The sequence below is a fragment of the Chelon labrosus genome (assembly GCF_963514085.1).
Source record: "Chelon labrosus genome assembly, chromosome: 6".
Taxonomy (NCBI): Eukaryota; Metazoa; Chordata; class Actinopteri; order Mugiliformes; family Mugilidae; genus Chelon; species Chelon labrosus.
In genome coordinates this window covers 11,919,498-11,942,853 of record NC_140342.1, presented here as the reverse complement: position 1 = coordinate 11,942,853, position 23,356 = coordinate 11,919,498, and the positions used below count along the sequence as shown (strand labels likewise).

General features: G+C 45.6%; 1 protein-coding gene across 1 annotated transcript; it reads right to left on the bottom strand.

Annotated features, from left to right (window-relative positions):
* Positions 1-1,983: 1,983 nt before the first annotated feature.
* LOC311489099 (myomegalin-like) lies at positions 1,984-22,177 on the bottom strand (the record flags this gene model as incomplete). Its single annotated transcript, XM_084546017.1, has 41 exons — positions 20,145-22,177; positions 18,727-18,864; positions 18,524-18,643; positions 18,334-18,426; positions 17,986-18,210; positions 17,729-17,887; positions 17,518-17,619; positions 17,031-17,168; positions 16,735-16,914; positions 16,387-16,581; positions 16,086-16,268; positions 15,880-15,996; positions 15,697-15,777; positions 15,498-15,601; positions 15,260-15,402; positions 12,727-12,860; positions 12,468-12,631; positions 12,018-12,372; positions 11,246-11,435; positions 11,038-11,154; positions 10,672-10,937; positions 10,347-10,561; positions 10,041-10,158; positions 9,814-9,931; positions 9,642-9,696; positions 7,564-7,811; positions 7,397-7,489; positions 7,124-7,285; positions 6,750-6,998; positions 6,453-6,584; positions 6,255-6,371; positions 5,984-6,173; positions 5,736-5,857; positions 5,194-5,430; positions 4,980-5,081; positions 4,536-4,756; positions 4,306-4,449; positions 4,086-4,224; positions 3,708-3,754; positions 3,418-3,472; positions 1,984-2,111 (listed from the first exon to the last, which is right to left on the bottom strand). The coding sequence occupies exons 1-41, from the start codon at positions 21,459-21,461 to the stop codon at positions 1,984-1,986; spliced, it is 7,413 nt and encodes a 2,470-aa protein (XP_084402143.1). The 5' UTR covers positions 21,462-22,177.
* Positions 22,178-23,356: the final 1,179 nt, after the last annotated feature.

Sequence of the window (23,356 nt, the reverse complement as noted above, 5' to 3'; positions counted from 1 at the left end):
TAAATTATGCATCGCAGGAAGTGAAAGTAGCAAACATACTCGTAACACAATGATGTTTAACATCAAAATAAAATCAAGCTATTGCACAGCTACCCAGATAATCAACTTTGCAAAAAGCAAACGTTGGATGTTTTCACACGCACTCACAAAGTAAAAATCTTACAGCTTATTTACAGCACAAAATGGCAAATGTACAGCAACACAAAAAACAAACTAAACTGAACTGTTCTAAATTAGCAAATAACGGAACAACGACGCCATCAGCAGCCTGCCAAAGTTTGTATCATCTCTAAGAACTTAATAATCTATATTGCCATTGCCATGGGAATGCTAAAAATGGCCTGAACCAAGAGAACGACATAACATAAAGACAATAGCATATGGCCTTGTGGGGGGGAAAAAATCCACTTTTATAGAGTTTTGGTCCAGAAAGGAGCTCATTTCTGTCGCACAATTCAAAATAAAATGAACCAGCTGTCTAACGGTTACCGTCTCTGTGGTTCTAGAGGCCCTTTAAAAAAAAAAGACACTTCGGTAACCCCGGCGGCATTATCCGGCACGGGTTTTGTCATTCACATGGATAAGGCAAGTCAGAGTGAAGTAAAGAAGAAGTTCAAACTTTGGCAAGTATCGGCTTGTTCCATAGATTAGATTTTATAATTCACAATCTCGGTCATGCATCAACACTCGAGGAGAAAAGGGTACAATCTGGTCGTGTTCTAACATTACTATGAGTGTGAATAATAATCCAGTGTCAGGCGTAGAAATAATAACCCGGTGCAGCATATTCATTCAAAAAACATCATTATTGCACATGCTCGTATGAGAACTCCTACAGAGGAGTGAATACGCGTGTTTAGCCTGGTTCCATTTGAGTACTTGAACCTCTTTACATATCCAGCTCTTAAAACCACAATCAATCTGACTGATAGGCTCTGCTCTTCTATCTTTGACTTATTTAGTACATTTGAATTTGCAAACAGATCCCCATTGGGACCGTAAATAGTAGGCTTGTGGCTTAAATGGAACCTTTCTCTGGCTTTAGTTCTGCTATTAATAACCCATTGGCTAAAGGCCGGCATATCATTCTAAAGCATCCTCCACAAATATACACAGCTACATAGCAGTGATCACCTACCTACTATACATTCCTCCACTGTGTGTAGTAATACATTATAGGTGTAATTTTTTAAAATTATTTTGCATTGCATTTGCAAAACAAAAAAAAAAAGACGTCAATGTTAATAAAAGTGCCACGAAAAGTAAATTTGCATTTTGGTGGCAGTCAGGGGTTGAGGCTGTCTTGTCTTTGAGTGAGCCGTGCTCGATCACACGCATTCAGATATAAACGCGTGTCCGTGTGCGCAGAAATCCTCCCGCAAGCCATTTTAAACAACTTTACAAACTTTACCGTCCACAGGCTGCCTGGCTCTCAGGAGAAGATGCTCTTAGATGCGGGTCGTGCAATTATACAAAGACTGGATCTTAAGTCACAAGTGAAGTTTAAAGTTGATTTTTTAAAACGTGTTTAAGTGTTTGGTGTAAATTCTTTGTCTAAATGTATAAAAGCACACTGATAACTTAACATTTCTTAAATACTGATGGAAAAATGTGCCTAGTGTAAGGTCAGCATCTGAGGGCATCTTCAACCAGTTCCAACAGTAGGACACACGTCACTGAAACCACCAGAGGCACATTTCAAACTCCTTCTTCTGTCACACACACGACAAGGCAAACTGCTGACTGTATCACTCAAAGACAATAACACACGTGATGGAGGAAAGGGTAAGGCTCAAGGTGCAGATTATACGGTGCACATATTGCCTGGAGGAGGGAAGGATGGAAGTACTCTTATGGCTGGGTCGATGGGGGAGGGGGAAGCTGGTGTATGGGGGGAGGGGAAAGAGGGCGGGGGTTGGCGGGACTTGGCTGTTTCAGCAAAGAGGTCAGAGGTGGTAGAGTTGAGGCTGGTTCAGTAAAAGTCTAAAGCAGGCATTCGCTGCTGCGCTTCCTCGCCGCCGGACGCTGATGGGCAGCAACGCCGGCCACTCCTGTCTTCAGGAAACCGCGATCAGCAGGCCGTGCTCTGGAAGCACCTCCTGGGTCCTCAGCTGGATTTGAGGGGAAGAGACGAGATTTAAGGTCGCATTCAAAAAGTCCTTACACAAGCTCATCAAACCGAACCGTCAGGGGAGGTGAGATTTAAAGGAGTAGTTTAATATTTTGGCGACCATGGTCCTTTTCTTATCAAGAGTTGGATGAAAGGATCCATCCCTATATGCCTATGTGCCAATGCAAAGCACAAGACAGGAAACACTTAACCTGCTTCTGTTTAAAGGTAACAAACATTTTGTATCTATCTTGTTTAATCTGTACAAAAATAAAAAAGACATGCAATTTCTTCCTGTGACTAGCGTTTTCCCCTTTATGCTAAGCTAGGCTAATCTCCCCTTGGCTCATTAATTTCATATTAAAGATAAAAATAGTACGGATAGTATGGTTCTTTTCAGCCAACTCTGAAAGCGTATCTCTCAAAATGTCACACCACTCCTTTAAAAACACACCGCAAGGAGCGGTTTGTTGAGCGAAGTGTTAGTTGTAATAAAAATCCCCAAATCTTGCATGAAAAGCTGAGAATGAATGGTTAGAGAACAAGCAGTGCTGCAACTGAAATCCACTGTCACACACACACACACACACACACACACTCCGTTACAGTGTTGTTGCCCTGTCCTGCCGTGTCGTGTGCCTCGTGGCGTGAATGAATCCAGGTGTTTATGCCACCACTCATTCCCGAGGCTGAAGGCCACCGTTTGCGCGTACACCCTACTGTGATACTCTGACAGCGTACACACAGAGTGGAAACTACGCCATGTGCGGCTATTTTGGCGCTCAGTGTGGGAGATCTGAGGCCTTGGCCTTAAAACAGGAGACACGTTGAAGTAAACAACATGTTTACCATGTTAGAGGAATACACACCTCACGTATATGGCAATGTTGAAAACAAGGTGATTAAATACATATCAACCTTGCAACCACACGTTATCTACAGTGATAAAGATCAAATGTGATATGAAGTCATTCAGTGGAGCTGTGTGTGAGGTTGGCTTGTTTTATGGTCTCATTATGGACCCATTATCTCTCATGTTTTATTTTTCCTCTAATGCACACTAAGAAAATCCAAATGTTTTAAAAATAAAAGGCACGATGGATGTCACTGTTAGACGGGATGGTAAAGCAGTGATGTCAACACGGTTCAGAGACAGCAAAAGTCCACACGGAGGTAGAAGCTGCCCCAGGTCACAGACTCTTCACCGCATTTACTATTAGATCCAGTTCAGGAGGGATCAACTTCGCAGTCATATGCCTGGGACAACGTCTACCTATATGCAAGACCACACGATGTCAGACGATTACCAGTGTAGGGAGGGGAAGAGGAGGAGCTTAGAGAGGAAAGCCTCAGCTCATTCTTCTGGGGGGGTTTGAAAGAGAGGAAAGGAAATTAAAGGTAAGGAGAAGAGAGGGGAGGAAAGAAGAGACCAGTTCGAGACGAAGGAACAGGTGAGACAAGAAAGCCACAATGAGTTTACAAAAGACATTAAAGACACCAGGGACATCACAACATACAGTAACATCCTGACAAACACAAGATAGACAACCTAACAATTTGTGATGAGACTGCAGATGAAGCAGTGAGTTTAGCTCACCTCTAAATTTGTCCTGGCTTTTTTCAGCACATCACGAGTCCTTGATACTGCAAAAAAACAAAAACAACATACATTATATATACATAGGAAACACCTTATAGTTTTATTTTTGAGCGTGACATACAAGAGGCACTCGTATGTGTCTTTAAAATCTTCAGAGACCTGTGTATTAGAGCTGAGGGGTGATAAGTGTCCGGTTTATTGTTTCTGTCTAAAACTTAACCTGGGATTTCTCTGCACTTCCAAGAATGGATGTGCAGCGTTGTTTGTTGATAATTCTCACTTCCTTTCCTCATGCCTTACCAGGCCTTTTTTTCCACACTCAACCTTCCTACATTTGTTTTCCTGTCGCTCTCTCAGTCACGCGTGAACACTTACACTGGCTGACTATGAAGTGCTCCATGCTCTCCTTGGTGCGGCTGGTGCTCCTCAGTCTTTGTATCGTCCCCTTGAGAACCTCTTCCTGCTCAGACACACGCAGTTTCAGGGACAAGATCTCCTCCTGCATACACTGCTCCTGCAACCACACGTGTTGATATTCAGCTTGACACAAAGTGTTTTACTGAGGTCATAAAATGTCACAATGTGTTCTTCGAACCTTCTTGAGGATTTGAATGGAGGGATCGGTGTTGGGAAGAGCTGCCCTCCAGAACATCTTCAGCAGAGACATCGCCTCCTCCAAGATCTGCCTCAGAGTCTTGGTGTTGGACAGAAGACTCTTCACACATCCATAGTCCAGAACCTGCAAGCAGAGATCAGTCAGATGCTTGTGCTGTATTATCATTACTCTGATTGTTTGTCTGGCCATTAGAATTTTGGAAAACAGACCAGCTCGCTGCTATGTTTCTGGTTGCCCTCTAGCAGGGATGGGCCGATGTAGGCCTGCAGGGTCGTCTCCATGCGCTGGACAAGGCTCCGCCCCTCTAGGACTTGCTGCTGCAGAGCACTGAAGTCGTCCACGTGGCCGATGGCGTGGCGTCCATTACGGTTGGCAAAGGATCCATCAGGCGCCTCCCCCTCCAGTTCAGAGTGCGGGTCAAGAGGGTCTGCTGGGGGCAACAGAGCTGGAATGTATTTTGGGGCGACTTTAAATGACATTGTTGTATATATTAATGCAAAATAGATTTTAGTGATTATTGGGATTACATCTAAATGACTGACACATTAAAAAAAAAAAAAACAAGAGCTTATTATTGTTAAAAAGCAATTCTTTACAATAAAAATATTTAAGTCAAATGAAGCTGCAGTTAATCAGTTGCAGTTAAGTCGCACCATTGGCAGTGCTATGGCTGTCATCCAGGTCTGAGTAGGGAGGACCAGGAGATCCACAGTTAAACAGACCGATGTCCCTGACTGGTGGAGACGGAGCTGGGTCTGTGGGGCACACACATACACAAACCAGGCTTGGGCACGCAGCAAACCACAGCACAGCACACCGAGGCTCACAAACATTTTGCGTTGCAACATGTTGAAGCTTCTGTCTCACCATGAAGCAGCTGCCGCCTGTAGAAGTTTTCTCTCTGAGGGCTGGCAGTGAGGGCAGAGAGAGAGGGGGTCCGAGGAGACCCGACTCCCAGCTTCTGCTCCAGCTGCTTGTGGAGCTCCAGTTGCTTGAGGGCGCTGTTTTCCTGGACGCTGTTCTGCAGCTGGGCCCGCAGGCTCCTCACCTCCCCGAGCAGCTCCCCCAGCTCCACTGGTAGACCTGGGACCTCACACAGGTACCCTGAAGACAAAATACACAATCACTACAGAGTCTTGGACACAGTAGTTCTGTTTGGGTGCTCTGTGGAGTTTGGAGGGATTCACTCTAACAAAGCAGTGCATAGCTTTCAGGAGTTAAGGTTCTTTTCATCACAGGCTCTTTCAAAGTTAGAAAACATTGTGGATAACTTTGAGTGTTTACTTTTTATCTATTAATTTATCTACCACCAGATGGCGCCAAAGCAAAGATTTCCACAGAGAACTTCCACATAATGGCTTTTCATTTAAAGAAGCTGCATACAGCTAGTTTAAAATGAACAGACTGACCTTTGTTGGTCTTGGTGGTGGAACACACTCGATCGTAAACGTGCAGTTCGCTCTGCAGGGAGTGGATGAGTTCCCTGCTCTCACACAGCTGCTGCTGCAGCAGGGACACCTCGTGCTGGAGCCTGACAATGTACAGATACGTTATCATAAATTGCAATCAGAGAACAAATATGCAAACTCATATATAGACACAATCTCCATCTGCATGTCACTGACTAATTTGTTCCATCGGCATACAGTATATGCACCTGTTGGTTTTCTCCTGACCGGCCTGTCGCTCCTGCCTCAGTGCGTGAATCTGCTGTCCCTGCTCCTGACTGTGAGCCTGCAGCCGTCTTAGCTCGTCCTTCCACTGCTCGGCCTCCAGCTCTGATTGCTTCAGGCGGGCTCGTGCTGTAAACACGGCCTCCCGCAACTGCACCACCTCTTCACATGTGTCTGAGGGGAGACGAAATGGGTTTATGTAACAAAATTGCCTCTATAAGCAACTAAATCTCTTTTAGCTTTGTAATGAAGTACCTGTGCTGGCCTGCAGGCGTGACTGTAGACCCAAGTTCTCTTCCTTCAGGACTCTGATCTCATTGGACAGTTGAGTGACTGTGTCCAGTCCCTGAATATAGATGTTTGTTGGGGCCCCTGGACAAAAAACCCAAACTTCTTTACATAATTTCTTAGAGAGAAAGAAGTGACGCTGTTTGGTGTGTGAAGCTACATTACCTCCATCACGCCCAGTAGAGGCCAGTTTCTCTTCGAGTTGTTGCCGTAGCCTCTCATTGGTCCTAATGGACTCCTCCAGACGCTGACGGAGACACCTCACCTCCCGCAGGTGCTCCTCTATCAAATTTACCCCTGTGGACAAACAATAATATTATAATAATCAATTGACTGCTTGTTCAAGTTGATTTCTCGGATGTAGCTTAAAATAAACATCCTCAAAATGTGTGGGAAATAGTGAGTAAATGTCATTAGCCTGTAATGGTTAATAATTGATATCACTAAAGCAGTGCCACACACCTGCTTGGCTGCTTCCTGGTTGGTGTCCAGGTGATCCAGAATAGCTTCCAACTGGCTGTACTGCATCCCACAGGGGCCCCCCTGTCAATAGACCTGAGTCAGAATTCATCGGGTGGCCTTCTGGGATTCCACCCAGCTGGTATTGTTGAAAGGCATGATGGGATAGCTGGCTGTAGCTTGAGAGGTCATGCTGGTTGTGGGCACCAGGTGAGAGAGTGAACAGAGCCTTGTCGTGGGGAACCGCGAATCCTGTAGCACACATACACAAAGAGGTGTAAGAATCATGACAAGGTTTGAATTTGTGAGTAAAATGATCGTGTTTCAAACTAATTCCAGGCATTTCCACACATGGCACACGCTCCCTCGCCCCTCACCCCAGTTCTGTTCATTCATCTGTTTGTACAGCGTGTCCAGCTCTGGGCGAACAGCGATCACAGACAGGGCCCTGGGCCGGGGGTCAGAAGTGACTTCATAACCCCAGACGTCAGGGCCAGAGGGGACAGAGAGGGAGGAGGAGACAGGCTCACTGAAAAAGGCTGGAGGGGGATGACAGAAAGTGACATGTATAAAAGAAGAAGGAAGAGGAGGAAAAGAAATTTTTTGGGGTATTTTGCAAGTCTTTTGCAAGCCATCTGTGAGTCCCATACCTCTGGAGGACCGCACAGTGGACGAATAAAGCATGTTGGGACAGCTGCTGGAAGACTTGAGGAGGCCATGAGGAGGAGGAATAGATGGACGGACTAGAGGAGGGGAATGGAAGGTAAAAGGATAGAAAGACGCAATTCAAAGAAGAAAGATTAAGCTTCAAAAATACCATCTTGTTCTGATCGGTGTCCCGGCTGACGCAGGTGATGCTCCTCTTGATATTCTCTGGTGTCTAGATCAGAGCAAAGCTCCAAGTCCTCGTTGGTTTGGTACTCGTCAGACACCAAGGAGGTCCTGTCAGAGTGGTCGGTGGTCTCAGAGAGGGCGTGGCAGCTGGACGGGGTGTCGGGACGCTGCTGCAGTTTGGTGTGGAGGGACTCTATGATTTTATCTTTCTGCTGCAACTCCTTACTCAGCCTGCATGTGCACACAGAGACGAGACTCAACAGTTACATTTTGAGTTGATTAATGAAAAAAAGAAGCATAACAGGTCCCAGTATCTCACAATGGAGCTCATTTTATACCTAAATCCTGCTATTGGACTATTGGTCAGAAAAAATAAGTCAACTGATGATTTCGTCTTAGGCTGGGGGAAACTACGACATATTTCACAATTTTCTGGCATCCTATCGTCAAGATGACCAATTAAGATAAATCAACAATTGGACACTTGGGCTGCACATGGAGCAGTCTGCAACCAGTTGCAGCAGCACGCTTCAAGCACCCATAGAGTCCAAATTTTTGTGGAGGTAACAAATCTGCAAGATTGACATCTGGAGGAAATGTACTAACAGTGATATACAGGCATGTAGAATATAACCACTGGCCAGAACACAAAAAATGTAAATACTTGAGAACTGAGAGTGGGCTAAGATTATTTTACAACAAGGAGAAAACAGGACAGACAAACTAGACATTAAGGGGTTAATATGCCCGTATAAATATATGCATGTACGCTGGCCTTACTGTTTCAGCTGCTGAATCATGTGCTCCCTATCTCTCTCCACCAGCAACTTAAATAAGGCTGTGTCTCTTGCTTGGCCTCGACCAGCAGAAAAAGACCACAGAGAGTCCCTGTATATAGAGCTGCTCTTAGAAAACATAGATTTCCAAAGAGGAGCCATCGGAGTTTCAGTCCAGCTGGGTGAGCGTTGTCTAGTGGGAGGAAATCCAACAGCGATAAATGCTCTGGTGTCTTCAGATCTTCCTTCACTTTACCAATGTTTTCTGATTAAACGATGCTAGACATTCAAAAAAAAATATTTTTAAATAAAGTAATAGCAATACAGAATAACAGAAATCCACACATAAGTAAGTAACTTTGTATAAATCCAAGGGAAACTGTCGGTCGTTCAGCAGGGTACCGCTGAATGAGGCACCACCAGGGAAAGACCCACTGACAGTAAGCGTCTTAAGCCCTCCTGGTGGGACACCTGCGTAAAGTCTGTTCGACTTAAACGGTCCATGTGGTGGCCTGCGTGTGGATTAACAGCAACCTTCTGTCTCATCTCCACCATAAGCAGGCATGTGGACGGCTCCTCACATGCAGCAGCGTGCCACATGACAGAGGGTCACTGATCACTAACGCAGAGGCGACTGCGCTCCTCGAAATAAGCCAATAACAACGAGCGAGGTGAGCAGATCACGCCGCTGTAAAAAAAACTCTGCAGCATTTGATGAAGATATTCTGATAATATTACTGTACACTTCATAATACTGTCTGAAACACTTTACAGTATGTACATACAACAAAATTAGTGTGTACGATTTAGGGGGTGTATTAGGGGATGTATTAGCATAAATTGAATATACAAATCATAATAAAATGTTTTTTATTATGTAATCACTGTTATGTTTTTATTAGTTTCGAATCAGCACTTCATATCTACATAAGGAGCACGTCCTCTTCCACAGAACCCACCAAGTTGCACCACCATGTTTCCACAGTTGTGTTCAGTTGGTTGCAATCTGCAACCATACCACTAGGTGGCACTATACTTAAAGTGGTACCCACTTTAAGTATATGCCCTGAGGGTAAATCATGAGAAAGATTATGATTTAGTTGTGGGTCTGTTTTCTTACTTCTCTATTGAAACTGAAATGTTATGAAATGGGCTCTCCACATTCACATCTAACAGAAAGTCTAGTTGTAAACACAGATCACTGTGTGTCCTACATTGCGCGTGACAAGGTAAAAGTATTGTTTCACAATGAGTACTGTACATGAATACGATCGAGCTGACTCACCGTAAGGCAAGCAACTCATGGCCTGTCTTGTCATCATGGCTCTCTGCACGTTCACCTATGTAAATAAAAGAGAGGGAAAGGAACCTCACCTCAAATGACAAAACAGTAACATGGCACGGTAAACAAGTGAAGTTGTTTTCACTGTGCTCATGATAATGCTAATGTCCCTTACGTCCGCTAATCTTGGTGACCACTCTTTGTGCCAGGGCAGAGTTCTGAGCCAGCTGCTCTCTAAAGCTCTGACCCATGTAGTAATCGATGTCATTGGCCCGCAGGAGCTCCTCAAACGCCTGAAAGAGAGAGTGTGAGACCTTCTACTTTCACTTATTGTTTCAGCGTATAGGGAGTTCAAAGAATATTGAATTAAGAACTGAATTAATGTAGAAACGTTTGCAGCACCTTGGTGGTATCTCCGAGGTGTTGGGTCAGGATGTGGCAGATTCCTTGGCCCTCTCTCATCCTCTGCCTGAGGTGGGACAGCTCACGAGCTTGTGCCTGGATCAAAGAGTTGTACTTCCTGTGCAGGGAGAAAGAACAGCCAGAGGGAGCATTAACAGGGGATATTTGCTGAGAACCAAAGGCTTTGAGTCATAAGACTAACCAGTCTCATGTGCATCTGTTGACTGATTCTAGATAAGCTAAATGTGGGAATTATGTCCTCCCATCCCCCCTTCCCTTTCTTTCTTCTTAAGTCTGTTGTCTCACCCTGGCCAGGTGGCACATTTTCCCTCCTCTGCTTGCCCTTTGCCCTCCAGCCTGGTGCTCTTTAATTGAGCCTCCAGTGACGCAACTCGTTCCATCAGCTCCTGCAGCTCCCTGCTGGGCTTAGACCCTGAGCGAATCCCCTGGGTGTCAGACATCCAGCCTTCATCGTCTTCCACACCGCTGGGGGCTGGTGATGTCTCAAATGCCCAATTTACCTAAATAATTAAAGATTACACATAAAAAAAAAAACTCTAAAATTGGCATTGTTCTGAGCTTAAAATAGGATTAAAAGACAGCAGATTAGAGCAGAGAAGCTGGACAGTACCTTGCGGGGCGTGCGCTCCAGGCTTGAGGCGTAGTCGCTGGTGGCAGACAAGGAGCGGACACGCAGCTGCAGCCCCCGGATCACTTTGTGGCAGCGGGTGAGCTGTGAGCGGAGATCCTGGACCAGATGCTGGAGAGAGGCTGACTCCTCCTCCACTTCATAACCACCTCTGTTACCGCTGCCGTTTCCGGCGTACCACCCACCACCCGCGCCCTCGCAGTCCTGATGATGGGACAGCGATGTGCACATCTCCAAGTCGTCAAACTCTGGAATAGGGAGAGATGAGGAGACACATTGACGCGTGTGTTTTTTAAAGAAGAGACATAAACGCTCAGAGAGACATTTCATCACTCATGTGTTTATCACCTGGGCTGCTGGTGTCTTCTCTCTCAGCCTCGTTCTCACTGCGGCCGCAAGTCTCATAACCCAAATCCTGCAGATCCACCTGCACCTGCTTACTGGCCTGCTGGACAGATGTCTCTGCTGCATAGACAGAAATGACCTCAGTCTACTTTGATTCTGATTGATCACTTTTTCATGTGTAATGACGTGCGAGTTCTTGAGGGTGACTCACTGAGCAGATCTCTGTAGTCCTTCAGTTGTTCAGCCTGAGCGTGGACCGTGGCCTCAGACACCATCAGCCTCTCCTGCAGCTCTCTGTTCTCCTGGTGTCGCAGAGCCAGATCGGAGCGCAGACGAGCCGCCTCCTCCGCGCCCGGCCAGAGCACTCCCACCTCCTTGCCGTCATCGGCAGGCCCCACCTCCTTCAGCAGAAAAGATTTTAAGCGACACTTTTGTACATACACGAATTATATCAAGCAACCAGAGCTCATGTTCTAATTTAAGCGCTTATCGTCGCACAGTGCACGACACTTGCTGATATTTCAGCATGGAAAGTCAGGAGCAGCCTCCATTATTTATATAATAAACCAACATGGGACTAAAACCACCGAACAGCCGTACATGGAGAGTGTAAATGAACACCACAGCAATGAGAAGCGAGGGAGAAAAGGAGGGCAGGGCCTGCAGGCGAAGCTGTTCTAATAAAGCTTTGCTCCACGGATATAAGATTAAACATATTTACAGTATAATATTAAAATCAAGAGCCCAGATCAACAGCTAGTACAAATAATAACTGTAGCTGGCAAATGTTTTGTATGTAAAATATATAATCTTAAAAACCTAAATTACTCTTTATAGTAATAACCTGGATTACAGACAATAAAAAATGATTACTAAATATTAATAGTTCATTGCCATTCCATCTTTACCTGTCTTTATTAGGTCCTGTTACTATAGTAAGTCATGAAAATAGCAGCTCTAAAAGTATTAAATAAATGTTTTACCATCTCAGGATGCTGTAAGCGATGGTGGGACATCAGGGGGCCCAGGTCCAGAGAGCATGGCCTCATGCAGTGCCTCTTCCCCGACTCGTCTCTCAGACTAACACACGGAGGACCTCGCTTCCCCACCGCCACCGGAGATGTTTCTTCCTCTTCTTCTTCTTCTTCTTCTTCCTCTTCCTCCTCCTCCTCCTCCTCCTCCTCCTCCTCCTCTTCATCCTCTTCTTCCTCCTCTTCTTCCTCTTGGTTCAGACTCCTATGACTCGTCTCTGTGTTTGTCCTCAGCCCCACAACTCCAGCTCGCCCATGGCTTTCTTTCAAAGCCCGGTTCTCCTGCTGCAGCCTCTGCATGGCGGTCCTGCAGCATCAGACACACACACACAGAATAGGCAAATAAACAATGCTGCTATTATCCCTCAAACAGCTCAGAAGGCGATGTCGACAAATATGCACCTCATCTGAGCCACCGAGGTGTATCCATCCCTCTCCAGCTGCGACCTTATTTCTTTAAGTTCAGCTTCAAGTGTCGTCTTTGCCTCCTCCAGCTGCTTTACATCGACACTCTGGGGCTGGATGCCCCTCACCTGACCTCCGGTCACAAAATCAGGTACACGAGCCTTCACAGAAGAAGAAGTCAGAAGAAAAGATTTATTAATAGCCTCTAACTGCCTACATGTACAGTAACAATGAAATGTTAGTGAAAGTATTTTACCTGATTGGAGGTCAAACTCCTGGCAGTCACATTATTGTCATCCTCCTCTATGCTGTCCGTGAACTCGTCGCTGCTGCCATCTTCGTCATCTCCCTCTTCCTCCTCCTCCTCCTCCTCTTCCTCCGTGCTGAGCTCTGGAAGCACAATATCCATTTAAGGACAATATCCACTTTCTTTACTTCTTTTCTTCATAACTTAACTCGCTGCTATTCTTCTTATTCTTGCAATTTTAAAGTCTCTCCCTCTCCGACATCCCATTCTTTCCACGGCTCTGTCTGTCTCAACACTGAATCACCACTTTGGAAGTCATGGGACTAAAGGGAAATGTTATGTCATACGCTGCCAGCCAGCCAAAAGCACACTCTAGCCACTGCAACCTGGTATGAGTGTGTGTGTATGTGTGTGTGTTAGAGTCTATGAGTTTAAACAGTTACAAAACTGACTAAATATGCAGCGACAGCCACGACACACACATTCAAGGAATTGATGGTGACTGTGTTTATGTTGTATTCTTTGCTCTGCGGCAGTAAAGGACAGCACACACTCACACAAGGAGTGAGCACATGAACACGGGAAGTTTAGTGGAAAGTGAGGTATGGGAATTTCAAAGGGAAACAGTTTTGCATACCAGAGTTGTACACAAGAGACACACACACGCACAGGAGTGGCATACGTGAATGATAGGTGCTTGGGTGTGTATCAGTTGCTCACCGGAACTGCTGGGACTTATTATGATTTACTTCATAGTCAGAAATAGTTCAAAGGCATATAATTACTAAAATGTCTCCACCCTTAAACAAGTATGAAACAGACTAAATGTCTTTGTGAGAGGGCAGAGGATTCGCAGAGCGTAACCGCAGGGCTATTATCAATTGAACAATGTGCTCTGTAAGCTGAACTGGTTGAATGTGAGGCCCTGTTTACTCACTGTGGCACTGCATAATGTCACCACTTACTTCTTGGGACGTAGAGAAACAGTCTTGGTGTTATTTACAACTGATTTTGTGGGTGCCTTTATATACAAGGTATTGTCTGTAAGAACACGTGAGCTTTTCTTATTTGTTCAATTATGAGTATTTAACTGGGTGTTACAGCAGAACAGCCATGCAAACACGAAAACCATGCCACAACATCATGCATGAGGGAGCAAGGACATGAGGACAGAATCATTTAAACTGATTTAAATTCACATTATTATTGTCTGATCCGAATGTTTAAAACTGGATTATCTACAGAAAAGAAAGGAATATTACAACACATTTATAGCATGTGTTCTTATGGTTGTAAAATCGCACATTGGGACAAACAAGACAAAGTGAGGAGAGCAGGAAGAACACATTCTACTCTGATTAAGGGCTGAGATGAATAAAAACACACCAAGGGTTAATCTCTGGGGAAAGGAGGAAGGTATATCAAGAGGGGGATTTCAGGTTTGGGATATTCTTAAAAACAAATTCCCAATTAAACACAATAAAGAGGACTTCATACCAGAAGTGCTTTTGACAAAAAGCCAGCACATGTTTATTTCTTGATGCATTTAAAATACAAAAAAAGAAGCGTTGACAACGATTCCATCTCTGAGGCTGGATGAAAGCTTGGGGCACAAGTCTCTAGAAAACCTACTCTACCTAATATAAATGTTTGATGGGCAAGTATTATTTCTGGCATTCACATCTGCAGGTATTTATAGAAAGCACTGTGTAAATTTTCAAATCTCTCGACATCCACCACCTCCATGCAAGTAGATATCCTAAAATGTATGCATAAGAAGCCAGAACGAACCTACCAGCTTATATCTAACGTGGCTGACCGTCTGTTTCATGCATATCTGTTAAGACTAAGACGTAGCGGAGAAGGAGTAAGCCGTAAGCCGTTGAAGCTCGAGGTTAACACTGAACTGAAGGCGAGTGCTAGGCCGTCTTTTTTGTATTTGTATCTTGGGCCTTTGGTAAGTGCGCACGTCCCGTTGACAAACAGATGAAGTGAAACGAATGATGGATGGTGAGACGTTTCACCGTAAGGCATGAGCTCGAACTTCTCCACAAGACGTAACTTCACTGTGACGGTAAGGCTAAAAGAGTGACACCGGTGAAAGACAGTACACACAAATGGCAATACAGAACAATTGAACTACAAAGCAATACGCAGGCAGTTTTCAAAAACAATATATATGTTAAAAACAAACAAAAAAAAAAAACATCTTCACGCCACACTCACAACTTATATATTAATAAATAAAACTCTGGGTTGCACATTTCCACTTCATACCGTTAAGGTTAATCTGAACAGGGCTCTGCTGCTGTGAGTAGTGCTTGTGTCATCTGGACGAAGCTGCCTGCAGACTGAGGGTCAGGTTTTACTTTATACTCTTAGTAACACTTTCATAAACCTGACCGTCAGTAGTTGCAGACAGCTCCATCTCACATTAAGAGTGCCTGTGTCGCTCAGACGTGCTGCGGTCACACAGAGCATCAAGGGGAGTTAGTGACAGTGCTGCCTGCAGCCTTGGAGGCTGGACCCTGCTCATTCCCACCTCCAAAGTCAGGCTGCATTTTAGCTGCCCGCTCCAGCGTCAAGGCCATGTTACGGGTCCTGGCCAGGACCTCCTCTAGCTGCCCGCGAAGTGCCTGTACCGAATCTAGCTCAGTGTGGAGGGCCTGGATCTTCTCTGAGCTGCTGAAAGGTTAAAAGTATGAGAAGAGAAAGACATAAAAACTTACTGTTTTCATAAGAGTCTAGATTTTGACACGACCTGGGTGCAGCTTCCTTACCTGTCGCTTTTGTGAATGTGCGTGAGATTTTGGTATAATCTCTTCTCTGCCCTCAGGGCATTGTTCAGCTTGTTGTACTCTGACACAAGCTGCTCCAGCACGCACTAGATCAAAGTGGCGGGCGGAGTTGGGAGAAGAACAATTTAAGCAGTGCACATAAATAAAATGTCTAATCGACTCAGTAGAAGCAAAACCCTACTTGGTGATCAGTGTTATCTTTTGTGACGACTCCTTCCGACTGCTGTCGAGCCAAAGATAAACGCAGAGCAGAGATCTCCTTCTGCGGGGAGACGACACAACAGAACGGACTTGTGAGATTAAAAAAACAAAACAAAAAACAAGGCAAGGCTTTTGCGCATAATCGCAACGTCCACACAAATACCTGAGCCTCCATCTCCTTCTTCAGCACCAGCTGCATCTCCTCCTGCAGAGCCTTCATCTCTGCCTCACCCTCCTTTGAAAGTGGCTGCATGGCCTCTTCCTGGGCCTGCATCAGCTCCTGATACAGAGATAAAATATATAATAAGAAGATCTGGTGTAAAGAAGACACAGCAAGGGACGAAACAAGGTAAGTTCTTGGCCAGATACCTTGATAAAGGCTTCCTTCTCTTTGAGGAGACTCCGCAGATGCTCTGTCTCTCCTCCCATCTCTCTCTCCTTGTCCCGTCTCAGCTCACAGAGTTCCTGCTCTCTTAGTGACAGCTGTCTGCGAAGCTCCTGCAGCTGGCCCGTCCTCTCGCTAATCACTAAGGAAAGCCTGTAGGAATAATCCTACAAGAGAAAGAGTGAAGACGTTTTTAAATCTTCTTTAATCTTCTTTTGTTGCGCACAAATCTATCATTTATCAAGTGAATTAGAAATTAATTGCCTTACAATCAACAAGGCCTACCTGCAGATACTGGTCTTTGGAGCTGAGAGTGTTGAGCAGATCCTGGATCTGTGCTTGGTGTTCATTTGACTGGCGGCTGCGGTCTGACAGCAGCTCCTGGAAGAGCTTCTCCTTCAGAGTCAGCCGAGCCTTCATCTCCTCCACCACCTCAGTGGGACCGGCCTCCACTCTGGCAACCAGGGCGGCTGTCAGATCCTGCACGCACACACAGAAAGAGCGGTGTCAGCAAACTTGTTGTATACGTCAAAGTAAAACAAGTAGCACAGGTTTGTCCACATGTGCAAGTCTTTCATGGTTTGGAAATAACCTGGCAAACAGCCAAAAGCAATGTGTCCGCACGCGCTTCACCTGGCTCTCCTGGCTGCGTGCCTGCAGAGCTGCCTGTAGCTGGTTAATGATGGCGTCTTTCTCTCTCAGAGTGCTTCTTTCCTTCTCCTCACTCTGCTGCTTCAGCCACTGGAGGTTCCTGTAGGCCTCAGCTGCCTGCTCCAGCTCCAGCTCTTTACCGCGCACCAAGGCATCCAGACTCTGAAGGTCAGGAACACAGGTGTAACCAAAAGTATTATGTCTTACGTATTGAAAATTTGAACTCACAACAGCGTGATGGATGATCACTTTACGTTTAAAAAAAATAGGGTTTGTACCGTGATGGTCTCCTCGTTGTTGGACAGGATGCAGCGGAGTCTCTCCAGGTCTCGTTCCTTCTCGCGAAGGGCCAGCTGCAGCCTCCTCACCTGACCTTCACGTTCCTCAAGACAGTGGAACTTGTCATCGATGGAGCGCTGCAGGCAGCAGAGGGGGAGGAAATCACACTTCTGTTACTGCAGACACCCTCTGATTTAAGTTTATCACGTTCCTTACTGCAGACTGTAGCTGCTGTAGCTGTAGCTAAAATTGGGAAGGTGTGCAAAATAAGGACTTTATGTTTGTCCCCAACAACTCCCATGCTTTTTACAACTTGCTGTATATTGGTGATTCAATTGTACTGTATGCTGCAGTACTGTCGACTGCTGCAAGATGCCTGCTTAGTTCTTTTCTGCTGCAAAGGCTATACATTGAGGCAGATTGTACTGTCCCATGACTCACACTATACTCTATGGTATAAACGGATTCTGTTATTCAGTGATTTACCTCCAGAGCTCTGTCTCTATCTTTAATACGCTCCCTTAACTTCTCCAGAAGGGCATCTCTTGGTTTGGAGCTTCCCGTTGACTCCAACATTTCTGAGTACTCCTAAAAGTATGAAGATTTTGAGACAGGATCAGAAATGTGTGCATGTACATATATCTGTGTACGCGCATTTATATGTATGCAAAAGCGTGGAGGATTGTGTTTGTGTTACCTGTAACTGCTGCTCCTTGTCCTGCAGAGAGCATTTTAGCTGTGCGATGCTCCTGTCTTTATCCTGCACCACGATCTCTTTCTCCGCCTCGCTCTCCTTCAGAGCTGCTTCTTTGGCCTGAAGCTCGGAGCGACTTTTCTGAAGGGTACAGCGCAGGTCCTGCAGCCGAGGAAAGAAGTTAGACGAGCTGCCCCGTCCGCACTTCAAGACTTCTTTCAAATTCTTGGGGTTGCTCCAACATTCTCCACCAAACTGACCTGGTTGTGTTTTTCAGTAACCTCCCTGTGCTGCAGCGCCTCTTGTAGATCGGAGTCGAGTCTGTCCTTGAACCTCAACAGGTCGTCTCCCTGTCTCTGGCTCTGTCTCAGGCTCCTCTGGCTGGCCTCCAGCTCCAGACCGAGGGAGAACAGGGAGCTCTGCACCCCCACCAGCTCGCCTTGTAGCTGGGCAAGCGTCAAAGACTCGCTCACCCCAACTGGAGCCTGAAGGAGGAATAATCACACACTAAGATTGATAAGATAAACAGTACGTCTTGACGCTGAACACAAGATTTCTCACTATCTCTATTCTCACTATTACATCAATAGATAAACATCAGCTCTCACCTTGGACTGAGCAAGCTTGTTGTGATGGGCCATTTCTTGCAGCTTACACAGTGTGGTGTTTTGCCCTTCAATCAGCTGGTACAGCTCATGTGCCTTGGAGCAGAATAAATTACAGATATCAGCACATTCTCAACAGGTTCAGATATCACCTTCGCTCATCTTCTACTCTGTGTTCAGCCAAAACACACACCTCGCTGTCTTTAGTGCTGATGGACTCGGTGAGGCCCTGAATGGTTCTTTCCTGACTCTGAGCAGCCTGGCGAAGCGAACGCAGCTCACACTCCATCTCATCCAGCTTCTCCTGCAGCTTCTACAGATGGAGACAGGCAGGTTAAGACTGTCCTCAGGCCTCAGGCATATCGAAGTGTAATGATAAGTTTGTATTTGATATACCATATTGTTGGCCTCGCTCTCGTGGATCTTGGCCTGCAGGGATTGGACCTGGAGCTGGGCCTTCTGCAGCTCGCTGACACACTGACCGGCCGCGCACTCATACTGGTTGAGCTGACTCTGCTGCTCTTCAACAAGGTTCTGAGAAAAAATAAAAAAATAAAATAAAATGATGTGTGAGTTTTGACTTACAAAAACAAAGAACTCCACATATATATTTATCTTCTTAGTCTTTTGACCAAATCCAGCATCTGAATTATTCAAGTTTATAAAAAATACAGACGCTGCAGGCTGCATAAGAATCATAGTGGATTGCGTAACAGCGTGTGTGTACAAAGTACATAAACTCTGACCATTCATGTGTACTGTGTAAAAAGCTGTGCTGAGGAAAGAGCTACTGAAGTGATTTGTGAGCATCTGCATGCATGAGCTGACATGAGCAAGCGTGTGCGGTACTCCTCTTATCTTCATTTTTTTTTTTTTAGGTTAAGATATCATTAAATGGCGTTACAGTAGTAGCCAACCAGTGCCGAGATGACAGGGTGGTCTGACATTGCGTGGCTCACTTTGCCTCAAGGGCTCCGAGCGAAAATAGGCCAGTAGAGGAGTCACTCTGTCTTAATGTCTCCCCACATCTAACCTACTTTAGTCAGCCGACCCTGCGCAAAGATCATCACACAAATCTAACTCAAGACAAACACGCCTGTATTACAATAAGTAGAGAAGAGGATTATCAATTTCAAGAAACTGAATGTTTAGTGTTGCACAAATACACACTTGTCCTTGCATACTGGAGCAGAAAATCCTGCAACACTGGAAATACTCATCTGTCTGAAGGCTGCTTCAACGTATTTAGCAGCTGTAAAGATCGCTGTAAATCTGCAGCTTCCTTAAATCTTAATCTAATCTCACTGGATTAGATAAGAAATAACATATTACATGCTGGTCTAAAACGTTAGGATATTTACACTCGCTAAAAAAGGACATCTGGTTTCCACTCTTTGCTGTTTGCTTTATTGACCTGTGAGCTCTTAATGCGCGCACACTCACGCACACACATTAGGCAATTAGGGCATGCTGTGTTTCACTGCTCACGAGTACCTGACTGCTCTTGTAATGTATGGTATTTCAATACAAAAACCACCATAGCTCACATACACCCAGGTATAAACTAGATGCTGTGGGTAGAATTTAAATGACTTGCGGATGGATTATGTGAATAGCTAAGCTAAAAAAAAAAAAAAAGTGCAGAGAATAATCGTTTTGTGGGCAGGCTGCACTGTCAAACATCAAAGCCTGTTAGGCTGGTTCGCTCAGGCAGCTGCAGAGCATGTTCACTGCTCCACAGAGTCAGAGTGTCATCCTCCAGTAGTGAAATACTTTTATTCAGCACCACCCCCATTCTTGTTAAGGTTTTATACCTGGTGGGGACGTGGGGGAGGATATTCTTTGTACAAATCTTCCAATAAATCCTCCATGCCGGCCAAGTAGAAATCCTGATCTGACCCGACATCCAGTGTGATTAGAGGGGTCTCCAGCTCAGGTGTTGCCACACGGTTGTCTGGGGTTCCATAAGACATTCTCAGGGCTTTATATGGGAAGCCCAGCCTTGCGCCTCCATTACTGGAGCTCTGTCGGCACAAGACTGGCAGCTTGCTCCCCTTGGTGCGTCGGACTGGCCGGTAGACGGCATAGCTTTGCAGCAAACACATGGCCAGAGAGAAGCTGGATCCGTGAGAGGATTGGCCATGTGGAGCTCCCATGTGCTCCTCAGAGAGGGAGTCAGATAGCTGGTCTTCAAGAGCTTCCCTGGGGGAACTCAGTGCTCCATGTGTTGTGGCTCCATGTTGAGTAAATTCTTCAGCAATATCAAGGGATGCTACAGAGGGGCTGGAGCTAGCTCGTCCTGCCAGAGTGCGATCGCTGTCTGATGTCCTCGAGGGGTCCTGAGATTCAGGGACCAGAGTTAGAGAGGACAGAGGTCCTTCTGAATCTTCCATGTGTTTTCTCTCGCCTTCCCTACCTCCTCCAATCACACTCCCTCCAACAACACTGGCTGAATATCTGGTTGATGGCCCACAGGAAATACTCCGTGGCAACTTCCTGGGCACCTTACAGACAGCTTCATAGTCAGAGTCCGCCACCCGCCAGTAGGAACATCCCCGACACCTCCTTGGAGTGCTGGGTACACAGCGATATGAGCCTCCCACAGTAACCTCTGACCCTGGACCAACATGACACTGAGGGTGGTGTTGATGGTTTACATCCAGGCCGTCATCTGCCCAGGACTCATACAAAGAATAGACCAGATCCTCCTGGAGTAGAGCGCAGTACTTTGCATGGGTGAGACCTGAAATATCCACCATCCCATCTCCTGGTGCTTCATCTGTTCCAGTTATTGTTACAGCACCTTCCTCTGAATTTGTCTTCCTGTAAAGCCCACCGATACACTGCCTCAGTCTGTGTTTCTCCTGCAGCAGTCGCTGCAACCTTTCAATGGACAGGGCCTCCACACGGGCAATGACTGTGTCGAAGCGGTACATGCGATCCAGCATGAAGGTGCATTTGGAGCAGGCAAACTCTCCTCTGCCATCCCGGGTCAGCTCTTGACCCAGAGCATGAGACAGCAGCACCTGAAGGTTGAGTTTGGCAGTAGGGTGGAAGATCCATCGTCGCTGGTTACCACAAAGATCCCGTCCACAGATCCGACACGCCTCCTTCATCTTGTGATCTAGCATTCCACAGGCCTATGTGATTATCAAAGAGTGAGACCTAATATAATGAGTTTGATCCTTTCTAAACATCAAAATGGCATAATGTTCAGCAGAGAAAAAGCTGATCACAGTAAAAGAAGTAAAAGACAATAATGTGAAGAGGTAGACAAGACTTGGAGAAAATGGTTGCGCATGTGGCTTTTGGCGGGACAGAAACCCCCACAGATCAGCAGATAATGTCTTCATTAAAAGATATCCATCAGCTCAGGACCACCGTTGATTTATTGTAGGCGCAGGTGCATCGGGATAATGGCGCACACCGGTCATGTTATGTCTCTTCAATCAGATGCGGTGTTTCTCTCCATAACATCTCTCTCTGTCATTAAACCCGTGTTTCGCATTTCCCAGCAGCGCCGCACGCGCCTCTGCACCATCATTCGGCTGTCACGGACACACGAGCCGCACCGCGCGCCGCCAGGTTCATCATGACCGGGGAGCTGTAATAATCCACCGGCATTTGCACGGGCGCAAAGCGGTAACAGACGTCCCGGGACAATCCTCGGACTCCTCCGCCGGTGTCTGTGTCCGGAGAGGAGACCGTCCGTTCATTTCCGAGCTGTTACCAACAGCTACACAGACACACACCGGGATCAGCCCTCCGCGTAGTCGGAGATCCTCCGGGCAGATAACGATGTGGCTGCCTGAGCCAGACCTGCAGCGGCGGAGCGCACCATTCAAGGGAAAACGGGGGTGGAGGAGTCCAGAGCAGTCACATAGGGATGCTCAGAGCTGAATATTCACCGTGTTGCCGATTCAAAACGACACATTTACCATGTTGAACACAGACTTAAACGTGGCCTTAAAAAATATCACCTCTATTTTTGTCTTTATTAGTACACTGACAAAGTGTTTTCCCCCTGGGAGTTTGTGACTTCCCACTGCTAGGTTTACTAAGCCGTGGTCGCCTGACTGAACAGGTGAAATGCTCGGAAGCATGACGTTCTTTAAAATTAAATGCCTGCCACAGCAAGGGACACTCTATTTGTTTGTTTTTAAATCTAATTTTAGTCTTTAGTCACAAGACCAGTGTCACAGAGAGACAGATACTTAGAGATATAAGACTTGAGGTATAAGACTTAGCATTTACTCAAACTATGCTTCTGAATGTATACAAAACTGTTTTATACAAAAATATGTGTCATGAGATGAGATATATAACATATAACAAATTAGAAAACAAATCAAATGGAGGACCCTGATCCTATGTCAGAAACACACACAGCATTTCAGGTTTTTTCCAGGCTGGTTCCTTGTGATAATTTTCATGACACAGCACGTTTAAACAGCAGAACAGACAAGACAAACAAGATGAACCATTTCCATATTGTATTTTGCCTCTATCCATGTGCCTGAAGTGAGCTGTACTCTGTATTCAGCATGTAAAGAGGTTCTGCCAAGTAAAAATAAAAGGATGTGTCCTCTACTACACACAGACTGATAAATAAGCACTGAACTCATATTGAACCATATGTTAAAGATGGCAGCTGTGCAATAAGGTAAATATTGTCTGAGGCTGCATGTGAAGCAACATATCATTTGTTATCATTACCAATACCAAAAACAGTGGGTATGTTTACTTGACTTGCTAACTTGCTGAATTCATTAAGCATTACCGTAGCACAATAATCAAATTTTAGTCTTTTTAGCGCCCTCTTCAGAATACAAAATGAACGTGCTATTGCCTCAAGTTGATTATTATTTCCCGCTGCCGTGGTGAAATATTCAAACAAGGATTCCACTGTGATGGCCAAACAAGTAGACCTTTATCCTGCTTTTGACTGTGCAATTTCATCTCTGCACAGGCCGTCGTTTTTGTTTTTCCCGGGGGTGAACAAGCAGATGGTCACGCTGTCACGCTG